The sequence below is a fragment of the Pectinophora gossypiella genome, chromosome 25 (assembly GCF_024362695.1).
Source record: "Pectinophora gossypiella chromosome 25, ilPecGoss1.1, whole genome shotgun sequence".
In the NCBI taxonomy this organism is placed as follows: Eukaryota; Metazoa; Arthropoda; class Insecta; order Lepidoptera; family Gelechiidae; genus Pectinophora; species Pectinophora gossypiella.
In genome coordinates this window covers 7719007-7734534 of record NC_065428.1, presented here as the reverse complement: position 1 = coordinate 7734534, position 15528 = coordinate 7719007, and the positions used below count along the sequence as shown (strand labels likewise).

General features: G+C 39.5%; 1 protein-coding gene across 9 annotated transcripts in view; it reads right to left on the bottom strand.

Annotated features, from left to right (window-relative positions):
- Positions 1–15528, bottom strand: part of LOC126378037 (MAP/microtubule affinity-regulating kinase 3-like) — a 140574-nt gene that overhangs the window by 34080 nt on the left and 90966 nt on the right. For all 9 annotated transcript variants that reach the window (XM_050026115.1, XM_050026114.1, XM_050026120.1 and 6 more), the window contains 9 exons: positions 13536–13632; positions 12751–12899; positions 11686–11793; positions 10910–11032; positions 10147–10282; positions 9757–9892; positions 8788–8972; positions 6644–6756; positions 6148–6247 (listed from right to left, as the gene is read on the bottom strand). In XM_050026115.1, the coding sequence (XP_049882072.1) occupies positions 6148–6247; positions 6644–6756; positions 8788–8972; positions 9757–9892; positions 10147–10282; positions 10910–11032; positions 11686–11793; positions 12751–12899; positions 13536–13632 (1147 nt within the window). The remainder of the gene's footprint in view (positions 1–6147; positions 6248–6643; positions 6757–8787; positions 8973–9756; positions 9893–10146; positions 10283–10909; positions 11033–11685; positions 11794–12750; positions 12900–13535; positions 13633–15528) is intronic.

Below are 15528 nucleotides of genomic sequence, written 5' to 3'. Positions count from 1 at the left end.
AATTGACGCAATTGTACAACTTCAATCTCGCAAGTGTACGCGTCTATTTCTCTTGTATATTTGTACACTTATACGATAAAATACACGACGACATACGACCTACACTTCTACATCTTTTCTTGCATGCGACATTACTATAATTCAATCGTATTCCTATCTCGCACATTCGTAAGGCCTAGCTTCTATTATCTTTACGAATATCTTTTTCTTTCTTTTAAATAATCAACCTAACAAATAATGCAATTTGCACGAGACATTTGTTCACACCTGTACGAAATTATTTCTTACAATTATCCGACACAGTTTTGTACAATCGTAATTGTCGAATTGGTCCGAATGTGTGGTTATGCAGCTATCTCGGTATGTTAATTATAATTACCTAATTGAGACCATAAGGTGTTCGATTTTAAACTAAATTAATACGTAAAACATACACGGTCGTTACAGGCGGTTTTTGAAAAAAAAAAAAAAAATTTAAAATACATAAATTAATCGAAGATTTCTATGAACGTTTATTACTGCAAACGATTTAAAAATCGTTCTCATTTCGGATTTGAACGTCAAAACTTTACAATCGTAACTGTCGTTTACCTAGTAGACTTAAATATAGTTTAAAAACTAAAGTCTTTGAACACCAAACACCCTAACACCAACGATCACAAATGGAGGATTATGATTGGCACACCGAACGTAAAGCACACATAGATAATAATAAAAAAATAACAAGCGACAATGAACCCCAGATGGTACTCCTAAAGCTGTTTTTATTATGACGTGTGAAAATAAAAATGGCGGTTTGACATATTCATCATTATCATCATCTCCCTAGCGTTATCCCGTTTTTTACAGTAATCTGAAGATTCGTCATGTCCCGTTTTTACAGAAGCGACTGCCTGTCTGACCTTCCAACCCGCGAAGGGAAAACCAGCCCAATACAGGTTAGGTCACATACCTCCGAAAATGCATTTCTCGGGAATGTGGGTTCCCTCACGATGTTTTCTTTCACCGCTGAGCACGTGATAATCATTTATGATCCAAACATGAATTCGATAACAAATTCGACAATCATTGGTTTATGCCTGTGCTGGATTCGAACCTGCGACCTCAAAGTGAGAGGCATGCGTTCTACCAACTGGGCTACCACGGCTCTACATATTTATCATCATAATCAGAAATTAGGATCATTTATTCAGCTTAATCATCACGGATGATGAAAACGATTAACGTTCAAAAAACTTTGTAAGCCAATTTTTTAAAATAAATATTTTTTAGTTTTTGAATTTTAATAAATTTGTTGATGGTCAATTTAACATTTTTGAAGATATGACTTTCAAATTCAAATTAATTATTTCATACTTCATCCATACGTTTATAGTTTTTACACTATAGTCATATTTTGAATAATATATCATTTACACTTATGTGTTATTTATTAAGACATACAAATTAAACTATTCTTCATCATCATTTTTGATATTATTGTTCTTCTATTTTTTTATCGTGTAGATTGTGAAGTCAATGACCTACTTCACCACTATAAAAGTTACAATTCTACACGACTAAAACAACATCACGCCTGTATCCCTGAAGGGGTAGGCACAGGTTGTGAGAAGCTGCAGTAGTTTTAGGCGGACGAGACGTTCGTTATGTAAAAATTGACGATTCAAAGTGTAACTATGTTACCTACTGAATAAAGATATTTTTGAATTTGAATTTGAATTTTAAATTTGAATTTGAATACACTCACTCCTCGCCGCTATATTCAAGTACCATGTAATAGGAGGCGAGCCTATTGCCATTAACCGGACACAAATCCTTGAAACCACGTGATATCAATTATACATACATACATAAACAGCCTCCATGGTCTAGTGGTTAGAGCGTTAGGCTCACGATCTGGAGGTCCGGGTTCGATTCCCGATGGGGACATTGTCGAAATCACTTTGTGAGACTGTCCTTTGTTTGGTAAGGACTTTTCAGGCTTGAATCACCTGATTGTCCGAAAAAGTAAGATGATTCCGTGCTTCGGAGAGCACGTTAAGCCGTCGGTCCCGGCTATTAGCCGTAAAAACACCTTCACCAACCCGCAGTGGAGCAGCGTGGTGGAGTATGCTCCATACCCCCTCCGGTTGATTGAGGGGAGGCCTGTGCCCAGCAGTGGGACGTATATAGGCAGTTTATGTACATAAACTCACGCCCGTAGTCCCTAATGGGGTGGGCAGAGCCACAAGTAATCAAAGACAACTTGCAGCCACTGTTGATACGATGTCGTAAGCTGGATATGATGAACCTTATGGTGATAAGGGATCAGCCTATCGCCCATAACATTAGTCCATCATGTTAGAGGACACAATCCCTCTGTCGGTTTTTACGACATGCCCGGGAAGACAAGCAGCTGAACGTTTTCTATGTTTTTTATTTGCTCCCAGAACAGCATAGAAGCATCAATTAATATCAATTATCAACGCTATAAACATGAATTCAAACTCCTAAAGCCGATTCAAATTCGATTGTTCTTTTTTTTTTGATACCGAAACTAGCACTGTAAGGAGTCCATATAATATTTGTCGGTATAACAAGAGGTCAGGGTATCGTGTTGGAGTGAGATGTAACAGGTTCGAACTTGCTCCATGCATGATTTGGGAGACAAATGCAATATGTGCATGATAATGTATTCTAGTGCATAAGTTCATGCTTATCATACCCAGTAGGCTGAAATACAATTTTATTTCTGACGACTTAATCTAGGTCGTGTAATGTACCTTTCGCAAAATGCACCCCATCTTCTAACGTGTGGGTTGTGAGGTGGAGTACCAACCTCAACAACCCTGGCGTCAGGGTTCCTATTGAGCCGCCAAAGAACCCCGACAAGGCTCATGTAACGACTACTTTCGTACATCTGTAAGTGGTAACCGGGACCAACGGCTTAACGTGCCTTCCGAACCACGGATCATCTTACTTTCGGACAATCTGGTGATCAGCCAGTAATGACCAAACTAGGGATCACAAAGTAATTTTTGTGATATGTTCCCACCGGGAATCGAACCCGGGGCCTCCGGATCGTGAGCCCAACGCTCAACTACTGGACCACGGAGGTCGTTAAATGGTCGTTTAATGCACCCCATGCACAAAAGGTACCTACCATTCTCACAATGCACCTTTCTCAAAAAGTACACTTCTCGTAATGTACCTTTGTGAGAATGAATGATACGCTTTGAGAATGAGGTGCATTTTGCGGAAGTTACGTTACGCGACTGAAGAACAATAACATAACAGAAGCTCACGACTATATCCCATTAGGGGTAGAGGCACATTCATCGCAAGATGAACTAAATAGTGGGATGGCGCCCATAGTAGTCTATTTCAAAGCCGTGCTTGGACTCCTGTCCTCCGCCTCTGAACAGTACTGTCAGGTACTTTTTACTAAAAGTCAAAATACGAAATTACTATGGAATTGCGGCAGTTATAAGGTTGGCGGTTATAGCCAAGGTCTTTATATTAACTTTTCAATAATTGAGCCAAAAATAAATATCAACAAGCTATAAATAGAATCCAGTCTAAGGCTGCGTTTCCATTCACGCGGAGCTGAGCGGAGAGGAGCGGAGATGTGCAGGAATCGACCAATAACCGTGAGGGAGCGAGTGAGAGAGCGTCTTCGTTTTTCGCTCTCTCGAACGCTGCGATTGGTCAAATCCGCACATCTCCGCCCATCTCCGCGTCAGTGGAAACCCGGCATAAGATGATCCAAAATCAATCTTTTTTTTCTTTTTGACTAATTTACGGATTTTAAATTAAGAATTACGAAACAATGATTACGACTGTTGCCCACGTATATTGATAGATAGATGGATAGATAGATAGATAGGCGTGATGACGTCACGCCTCATTTATTTCCATCCAAATTTTGTCGTTTCGTCTCTTCCTAGCCAAGTTAAAGTAGACTTTAACTTATTTACAACATAACGGCCAATTATCGATCTAAAACAACTTTCCAATAATGTCAATGTAAAACCACCATTTCGTTTGCAAACTCACCCCTAAAAAACCACAGCAAGAAAGTACAATGGCTTAATGTCCCGGTTAGAGTAAGCTAAGCCTCCAAGTCCTAATTTCTAAAAGCATTATAATTCTACCTATATACAATATTAATTGTCCTTATGAATTTGCCTAGGCGATTTTCAAAGCGTTTTTGGCACTACGCATATTGGTTTAGGGCGCATTTTACCACTTGTTTATAACATTCGGTGAATGGTATTAAACACGGAATAGAAGAAACAGGTTAGAAAGGCCGTAATGCGCATTTTGTACCCCACTCTCATTTACTTACTACTCCTGCAAACAGATAACTACGACAACTCTACTGCTTCTCAAACTCCATAGCCACTTTACCGACAATGTATATTTCATGTGATAGGCTGCAATTTTATCGATTACTTTTCGAAAGATACTGCATACAAAAGTATTTTTCTGATAAATAGCCGATCATGCTAAGGTTTTTAGCTTTCCTGTGATAAGGAAGGATCTCCTCGCATGATAGTCGATATTTGTTTTTTGCTTTGTAGGTTATAATACACAAGACGACCTTTTAATTTACTATCGTGGTGCTCCGTGCGTCGTAAAGTTTGCGGACGAGTGGAGTGCAAAGTTGAAGTACGAATTATTTGCTCATACTTGTATGGCGCGCGTTTCGCGCTCACTTGGCCCTTCCAACCTCTTCCTTCTGTGGCAATAAACATGGAAGCAGTCTCTACATACTCGCTGCAGTTGATAATTGGCGCCAAAACTCACACAAAACAATACACACTATTTTCGTTGTGTCATTTTTGAACTTTTTCAACGCTTCCATGTTTACCGATAACAGTCTGATAACATGTACAGACTTATCTGATATGTTAGCTGCTATCACACACTTCTCAGATAGTACTAACTATATCTCTATCTTGTACCTATTGTAAGTGAAGGACGGCAGTAGTTCTAGAGCTGTCAAACTTGACTCAAGTTTGTGTCTACCCGAATCAGGATAAAAAGTGCCTATTTCTCCCATCAGGTGTCGAGTGTTCTTAATTTTTTACACTTCCCCATACTATTTAAGTAAACAAACATATTGTTTTGGTTATATTTTTACACTATAACCCTTTGCGCAGCGTTTAACTGCAAAATCGTAGTGTTATATTTATTCCCTAAAGATCGGAAAGAAGAAAACTTGGAAAAACTTATTTTCAATCAAAAGTGCCTTTTTCCAACTGGCGGCTTTTCTTTTTCTTAACTCATCCTTCAGACGGGATACACTCCACGTAGCTCCACATTTTATAGCAATTTATCACAATTTTTACTTGAACAGTATGGAGAACTGTCAACATTTAGGAACGCTCTACAATGCTGCCGCCTACATTTGAGCTTTTTAGATTTTATCCTCATAGACACCAATGTCCATCTATTATTTATTTTAATATTATGTTTGACTCGATCATGACACCTGTCTTAGGCTGCCTAACCGCCAGAACGGAGCGAGGCGAGAAACGGAGAAACATTAACCAATAGGATTGCACAAAATAGTTCGCAACTCCCTGGATTGGTTACTATTTCTCCGTTTCTCCGCTCCGATGCCTCGCTCCGCTCCAGTGGTTAGTTAAAGTCCCTGTGATTTGCGTCTTCCGTTCTGTATTGCTGTACCAATACACAGGCCTGCCCTTGTCTATTGAAAAACGGTACGGACTGCAGCCTGTCCACTGGAGCGGATCGGGGCAGCGGAGCGGAGAAACGTAAAAATAGTAACCAATCCAGGGAGTTGCGAACTATTTTGTGCAATCCTATTGGTTAATATTTCTCCGTTTCTCCGCTCCGCTGCGTCGCTTCGCTCCGGAGGACAGGCAGCCTTAACACGTTCACTGTGTTACTGAAAAATTAAATATCAACCCCTTACGTGCAATGTTAGTTTTCGATAAACACATTGGAATTTATGCACATAGGCACACTATGGCAAGAAAAAATATGTCCCACATATGGGACATGCACGTACGCGCTTCAAATTTCATGCCTTATATGTGGTTCATACACAGTGAACGTGTTAACCGCCCACCGGCCGCTTGTACACAACTGCACGTTTGGGATGAATATGGGCAAGTGTGGGATGAGTAGTGTACACACCTGTGTGCGAGTTCTGCGCGTGCGCGGCCTGCGCCTGCTGCGGCTGCGCGGCGTTACGCAGTGACAGCGACGAGCCCGACCGGCTGCCGTCCGACTCCGGCTGGAATGAGAGACGATCAATTTAATAATCAGTGCCGATGCCGATACATCATAAAATGCTAATCTAAAAATAGAAGTCAGTGTAAGATGATCAAAAATCAATCTCATTTTATTTTATTTTTCGACTTATTTTCAGACAGTTATTTACATCAGTAACCAACCGGGACCAACGGCTTAACGTGCCTTCCGAAGCACGGATCACCTTACTGTCGGACAATCAGGTGATCATCCTGTAATGTCCTAACCAAACTAGGGACCGCTAAGTTTTTTTTTTTTATTTGTCCCCTCTGGGAATCGAACCCGGGACCTCCGGATCGTGAGCCCAACGCTCAACCACTGGACCACGGAGGTCGTTGGTTGGATACTACCATAATAATAAACACATCACTATACTCACATCAGTGCTTTTCCTTCCGAGCAATAAATACGTGGCGAACACGTCGTCATATTTCGCCTCCGCCAATGAGTACTCGATTTCTTGTCGGTTGTACCCCAGGCACACCAACGCCTCTGTACAGACGAACATAGAAATATATTAATATTTGCACTCTTGTACATTACTGTGGGCACTTTTGTACATAACATGCCTTCGTTACGGCCTACGCTGTATATCGATACAGCGTAGATATACAGTCGTGGCCAGATCTTGGAATTGATCATTTCATGATGTGCTAGACCATTTCATGACATGGTCATATTTGGCAGAAACGTCAACGTTTAATAATTTTCAATCAACATTTGGCTTGTATTATATGCACTTGTACATTTGTATATAATTGGGCATTTTTGTATACAATTTCTGTAGATTCCTACGAACATCGTTTGGTAATAAAGTAAAGATATAATGCCAATATTTAGACATTCTAGAATATTGCCTAGGAGAATTGGCGTGTACAGTCATGAGCAATATCATGTACTCACTCTAGAACCCTGTCGCACTATCAAATTTGACATTTAATTAGACTTACGGTTTAATTTGTCAAAAGAGTTAATGTGACATGGTTCCAAAGTGTATTCATATGTATAATAGTACTCGTGACCGTACTTATATTGAAACGGCTAAATATATATTATGGAAATTATATGGAATTGAAATGTTCGGTTTTACAGTGGCATACTTTAAATTATGCTTAATATTTATAACATTCTGATGTTAAAGAAGTTATTATAATTATAACGTCATTGACGATAATAAATCATATGAGTGTATGACAAGTTTATTTCTCAGATATTAATTTAATGTAGACTTTTCAAATCTATTTTATTTAAACTTTTTTTTTCAGTAAAGTTTAAACTAATAAGCTTTAGTTAGATAAATGTCAGTAGATTTCCATTTTCATTTAAATATATTTAGACGTAAAAGTACCATGCTTATTCATTCTACTTCTAACATTTTCCCATTTGTATAACATTTATATTTTGACATTAACAAGCTACAACATGCTTAACATAATACAAAATGAACTCACAAATTACTAACGGGTCTAAAAAAATATATTTTCATGCATCATGAATAAAAATTAATAAAAATGTTTTTTATTCATAAAAAATTTACATTTAACGTGAAAAACCGTGCATTTAAAGAAAAAAATGGCACTTAAAACAAAATGGCGGACAAATACAACATAGAAATTTTGTAAATGCGAAATATCTAAATGATTATAAATTCTGTCTCATCGAACTCTTACATTAATTTTATTATTTTATGTGAAAATAAATTAAATTAACCGACATCACAGGTCATTTTTCAATAAATGAAAATAAAAACTTAAAGTTTATTAGGTAGATGATTTATAAAAACAAAATTTTATCGATCGTGTATTTTTTAATTTTTTTATAAATTATTCTTTATGATCAATAAATGTGTACCCAATTCAGCAAATACCCGAAAATACCGGTATTTACCAGAAAAACAGGTATTTTCCCTTCAAAAAACGTACAACAAGACAGAATCTCTTTTTTCTAATACACATAACATAAAATTTCATCGCTTTTAATCTAGCGGTAACGTACCGACTTGCGCTGTGCCGATATCGACGCATGGAATTAGAAATACCAACATTTAAATTTCTAATTGCAGTAAATATGATTGATAATAGTGAGTAAGCAGTACGATAGGTATCTTGTAGGTAAGTACTCAAAATAAATATATTATCGTGAACAAGGTGCTTAAAAATAAACGCTGAAATACTTGTTTAATGAACTAGTATTATTCAAACTTTAGATTCTTATAGTAACATTGCAAAATAATTAATAATTGTTACGTTATTTTTATAGCTGTACAAAATTGTCTCCGCACGGATCGGCACCAATATTTATTATTTATTACAAACAAGTTATTCAATGTGGCCTTTTTAACCTCCTTGGCGAAAAGTCACAGAAGCGGTCGCGACTCGCAACTGGTCCAACGTCGACGGGGGCATATTATATGTCTGATCTATTAAGCACCCGACAGAACCCGTTCATCTGTTCGTCGATGAAGCAGAAAGAAGCTTCGACCTATCCCAAATATTTACCCTCAATCGTGAGTCCCAAACTTACCTATCCGCTTGTGATCTTTGAAGTCCTGCTGCGGCTCCACGTACGGCCTGAGCTCGTCGTCTTCGTAACCAGTGTTCATCCATTTGTCTCTCATGATGCTTTCGAGAGACGCTCGCTTCGCCGGGTTTAGAACTAAGAATTTCTTTAGTAGATTCTCGCAATCCGTTGACATGTAGAATGGTATTCTGGAATGTTTAAAAGATTGATTTTTTAGATGTCTCATCGGCTAATGCGGCAGATCAGAAAATATCCAGAAGACTTCGAAAGTCCAACTATTTCCTGATCTTCTGATTTCAGGTCATCTATTCCATCCAAGGATAACCATCTAAGTGATTCTGAACTAGGATATGAAAGTCATATTCCATCACAGACTAATGAAAAGGGCCTTGTGTCAGGCATGACCATAGAAGGAGGAGCGAATTCTAATATAATCTTGCCTACAAGATCCCACAGCTGGTTAAAGGCGTCCCCTTCCTTCTTCCTTTATTTGGGCTTGCCGGAGGAACTGGCCAGAGAAAGCGAACGACCGCGAAAAATGAAAAGAATGAATGCTGCTAAAAACACTACCTGGGTGGAAAAAATCTGGGCCGATAGAACATGACATGCCGTCAAAACAGAGAATACGAAATGTTATACAATTTGACAGGCAGAAGTCTGAAGCATCAGTTCAGTTTCAGTAAACTATATTGAAAGAAACTCTTGAAATAAACTATTTACAAAAACACGAGTTTTCTCTTTTACAGCAGATATAAACAGGAATGTCAAATCTGCCACCACAGAAACTTATACATGGCCAGATTATTTTATACAGGTTTAAACTCAAAACTTTTCTCAATAGAATATGAGTTTCAGTCAATTGCTATGAACAATGAGACTTGCTTTTTTATGACACCATATTTGTTTCGACGGAAGTGGAGCTGAACGGAATTGAAGCGCGAGTTTTTCGCTCGCTCGCGGCTGGAAACTCACCTGTATTTCCCCCTAAGCACTCTTTCTCGAAGCTCCCTCAGCGTGGAGCCGTCGAAGGGCAGCGAACCTGACACCAGCGTGTACAGGATGACGCCCAGAGACCACACGTCCACCTCTGGACCATCGTACTTCTTGCCTGCAATGTCAGATGGCGCTTATGTTGGCAACACATTCCGAATTCTGATACGCAGCACTCTCCACCGCTTAAGCTTCAAGACTTCACACGAAAACTATTAATCGGGTTAAATTTGCAACCCCACGAGGTTTGAGTCATAAAGTATTAATTAATAAAAATGAGTTTAAATAAAATACATAGTGGTGCTGATTGAAAAAGAAAGGGTCGGGTAATCGACAGGCATACAGGAAGATTATGTATGTTTAATTCCTTGCCTTGGAAGAGCTCAGGCGCGGCGTAGGGCGGGCTACCACAGAACGTGTCCAGCTTCGCTCCCGGCGTAAACTCATTGGAGAACCCGAAGTCTGCTATCTTGATGTTCATCTCGCCGTCTAACAGGAGATTCTCCGCCTGAAATGTTACGTAGATGCTGTTAAATAATTATCACAAACATCATAACTTCAGCTCACAACTATATTGGGGTTGTCAGAGGTACATCCATCGCAAGATAAACTAAGTACCCACACCTCCCGAACAAAACAAATATTTTCCTCTTTTTTTATGGGCTGTAAGATCAACGACTGGCCACAACAAATAAATCTTGTTTACTAGTTGTAACGGAGCATTTCTCAAAGTTCCTCAAATAAAGGTTCCTTTAGACGTTCTCAAATAACTGGATTTCGGTAATCTCTTGCGGCCGAGATTTCCAGACACAATAGTTAGACAATGGGGTATTTGGATTTTAAAAGGTCTTGAAAGTTAATTCTACTATCTATCTACTCAGCCTGTATCCACCCACTGCTGGGTATAGGGCTCCTCTCTTTCACGCCATTCTGTCCGGTCCTGTACAAGTCTCACCCATTGAAATTAAAAAGTGAATTGAAAGTGAATTAACTATTTAAATTTATTATCAATAATTAAAAACATCAATTGAAAATTCCACTTGATATTAACTCAGAATCATGAGCTGAAAAATCCCCCTCAGTATTCGGTACGGTGTCACTAACAGCCTGCATGTGGCGTTTATAACAAGCTCACCTTAAGGTCCCTATGTATGATCCGCTTCTGGTGACAGTACTGCACGGCGGAGACGATCTGTCGGAACTTGGCGCGCGCCTCCTTCTCCTTCATCCGCCCGTGCAGCACCAGGTAATCGAACACCTGCAAAGGATACAACAAACAAGTTATTTCTTTATACGTTATTTGAGGTTTACGCGGTTATTATCGTAATTAAAACACTAAATACCGGGTTCTTACCGCGTTAAAATCAGGGAGTCTCATATCCCTGAACCAAGTATATCATGTGCTTTAATTAAGTTATTTATTTTGTTTGGAAGAAAATAATGAGGAAGTGCTAATAAGAGTAAACGAAAAGAGGCAAATATTAAGAGTTATTAAGGACAGAAGAGGCAAGATGATCAGACACTAAGACAAACGAAAGAGAGGAACTGTGAACAGATTAAACAAATGGAACGAAATCGAACAGATTAAAGAGAAGGTGAACGTCGTGTCTTAAAAGGAAGTGAAAGAATTGGCCTTTGATAGACAAGAATGGAGAATGCTACACCGACAACAGCGTGTCTCTTAAAATAACGATGATTTTACTTGGAATATTTTACTTCTATACTGGACTGGAATTTAAAAAAAAAACATAAAACGCGTTCATCTTCGTATCTTCCCGGGCATGTCGTAAGAAATGACAGATGGATTATGACCTTTTATTGAAGCGTTATATAGGTGCAGGGTTGATATATGTTTCTTTTTTATGACAGCAGGTAAAGTCTTGAGATCCAGGCAATTTTGTGAGTACTAACCTCTCCACCAGACGCGTACTCCATGACGAGGTAGAGCGTCTTCTCGGTCTCTATCACCTGGAACAGCTTCACGATGTTGGGGTGGTCCAGCATTTTCATTATCCGCACCTGGAACCAACATACCATCTTAAATCAATAATATTCGAATACCATCTATACACGATATGGCTCACCACCTATTAGGTTGGTCTATCAGAATCTCGGTAAGGTGTGGGTACTTAGTTCATCTTGCAATCGATGTACCTCTGACTACCCCAATTGGGATATAGTCGTGAGCTTATGTTATGTTACATTTTTATCATCTAGAAAGTGGAGAACGCTTAGCCAGCCAAATATTCAAATTCAAAATTATCTTTAATCAGTGGATAACATTGTTACACTTTGAATCGTCGCTTTTTACATAACGAACGTCTCATCCGTCTAAAACTACTGCAGATTCTCATAGCCTGTACATCCGGGGAAAAAGAAGCTGCAAGAAAAACTTCGGCGTAGGTTCCTAGACGCTCTTTAAAAAAAACATGAATACTGTTACACAATAAAGTAATTTGGTTGCCTAATCCCATGCATTCATATCTCCTAGATAATCACTAATTAAAAGCTAAGGGCTGGGGATGCCCAGGTAAGTAGAAATCTCGGCTCAGGACGTTGCTTGCAGATTCCTCGACTTTCGTCAGCGTCGTAGAGAACCTGCATTGACTACTTTGAGCTCTTCGACAAAACCCTGTCTACAAGAGAGAAAGAAAGAAAAACTATTAGTAAGCATTTACTGCAGTAGTCTATGTGGCCCTGACACCGGAATGTGGCGTTTAATGGTTGAATGTTGGCAGAATCTGGACCGAGCTTGGGGTTGAGTTTTGTCTACAATCGTGATGGCTCCTCCTTGCCGGTAAGCACGTGCTTCGTGGCTTCACCAACGAGAGATGATGGCTAGAAGGAATGTATGACACCCACCTCTCTTAAGAGTTTCTGTAGCGACCCCGGATGGAGTTGGCTCCTTCTTGTAGGCATGTACTTCCTAGCTTCCACATCGATATATGATGGCTAGAAGGAATGTATGAGACTCACCTCTCTGAAGAGTTTCTGTAGCGAGCCCGGGTTGAGTTGCGTCTTGTCTATGATCTTGATGGCGACTTCCTTGCCAGTGGGCACATGTTTCGCGAGCTTCACCTTCGCGAAGTTGCCCTTGCCGATCGTCTTCAGCAATTTGTACTTCCCTGGGAAATTGACAATTAACATGATCAACTGTACCTGCTGCATTTGGCGGCTCAACGCCAAGGTTGATCAGGTTGGTATTCTACCTCACAACCCACGCGATAAGAAGAAGAAGATTGGACTATATTGGGTTATTGTTAATACATTTCGTATCCTCGTAACAGGTAGTACCAAAAATTTTGTTTTAAAATATGTTTTGCTGCGGAGTTCCTTGCCATTACTCCACCTTAGCCATAATATCGATACTATCGATAAAATTGCTTGAGCCTATTGCTTGGACTATCGATACTATTCATATTGGAGTGAGTCATCATCCCCTTAGCATTATCCCGTTTTTCACGGGGTCCGCTTACCTAACCTGAAGATTTGACAGGTCCGGTTTTTTTTACAGAAGTGACTGCCTGTCTGACCTTCCAACCCGCGAAGGCAAACCAGCCCAATACAAGTTGGGTCATATACCTCTGAAAATGCATTTCTCGGGAATGTGGGTTTCCTTACGATGTTTTCCTTCACCGTTGAACACGTGATAATCATTTATGATCCGAACAAAAACCTAATCTAATACTATTTCTATCTTATTTTTTGTACTATCGACAGTGGCCTATCGATGCGCAACACTACCAATGAAGTATACTAACCGATATGCGGCTCCTCTGAGGTGCGTGAGCGCGAGGATACGCGCGCGCTGCCGCCAGACGCGCCGCCGCCCGCGCCCGCCGACGACTCCGACGCACTCTGCAATGCAAACACAACACATATTAGTATAATTCACAAATTAACATATTTAAGAACACAAATAACATATTATAATATACTCGTTTAATGAAACATTCACAAAGCTAATGACAGAAAGGATTTACAAAACGTATCCTTTAATTATTGTCCTGTAATATAATTACTCAGACTTCAGGACAAAGGTTTAGTATACCAGCAATTATGTTGGCAGAACATAATTACAAGGAGAAAACAAGGACAATAATATCTCCCAAAGGGAACCTTTTCAGATTAATTATGAACTTGTAGCACTTGTAATATTAATATCCACGAAATAAGAGGAAAGAGGTTCGAAGGAATAACTAAGCCACGCACGTTTTTTTTGACGTCACTTATTGTAGGTTGGCCGCAGATGGCATTAACTACTTGGCCGGACAAATGGGGAGCGCTGAAGGCTCTCACCCGGTACAACGTTTAAGACAACAGGCCTGAGGGTGCCCAGTTGAGCGCGAACCTCGGCTCAGGGCGTCGTCTGAGAGGAATAATATTTGAAAGAATGAGCATGAGAAGTATGAGCTTATTCTTCAACTTTGCACTCCACTTGTCCGTAGACTTAAAAGATCGTCTTGAGAATTATAACCTGCAAGGCGAAAAGTCGAATATCGACTATGCAAGGAGGAAATGATTATCACGGCTAAGCTAAAAACCTTAAGGTAATCGACTATATATCAAAATATACTTTTGTCTGCAGCAACTTACGAATGTTAATGATAAGATGAGAGACTTTCCAGGCTACCTTCCCCAAAAATTTAGAGATCATAACCTGAAAAGTCCGTCATTGCTATCTGTCACCTGATATTACTATCTGATTTTTCAAAATGAAGCTGGCGTCGGTTTCACAAGGCGACAACATACAGGGTGTTAGTGACATCTAACGAATACTAAGGGGGATGGTTCAGACCATGATTCTGAGTTAATATCAAGTGGAAGTTTCCGTTTTTTTTTAGTTTTTTAAAGTTGTTTTCATTTCTAAACTTTTGTGATCGAAAATTCCACTTGATATTGACTCAGAATAATGAGCTGAATCAGCCCTCTCAGTATTCGTTACGATGTCACTTACACCTACAAGTACATACAGGTAGCCATACAATTAGGTATGGGTGTTAGTGACACCGTAACGAATACTGAGGGCTTCAAACCATGATTCTGAGTTGATATCAAGTGGAATTTATTGTTCGAAAATTCATGGTTTATTTTGTTTTTTTAAATTTCCGTTCCATACTTTTCCGACGGAAAATTCCACTTGACATCAAGTCAGAATCATGGCCTCAATCATCCCTTAAAGTTTTCGTTACGATGTCACTAACAAGCTGTATAATTTATGTACAAATGTAAACACAAACTCGCTAATATTTCCGCTGTTCGCGAATACTCCGGTGGCCGATCTTGTTTGTTTCAGCTACACCACTTGTTTACACAGCCAAATTGAAAACCGTCCACTGCGGCATGTGATGTGCCGTACACGGGAATAGTCCCTTAGCGAGAATGTTCCTCTTTAATAGTTAAGACACTGGCTGATTTCTCTTTCAAATTATTACTTCTTTATACTCTGGTCTTATCTGCCTCATAACTAATTTAAGAGCCACGCTCGTGGCGGTGTAGCATTCTCCATGCTACTTTTTAGGGTAAAACCGGGTAGTGGTTCATCTGCCTACAGGTTAAGTAATTAAGCTCTTTTAACATAAGTTTTGCGTCTTTTCACCGTCGGGAAGATTCCAAAAGTGGGAACATCCCGAAGTACAGCACACCACAGACCGCGGCGCTGGTTCGATTTGGCAAAATTTCAGATCAATCGATTTAATAACAGATCGTGCGCGAATTTAAAGTAGAAACGCTTGGCGAAGCGATTTCTATTTT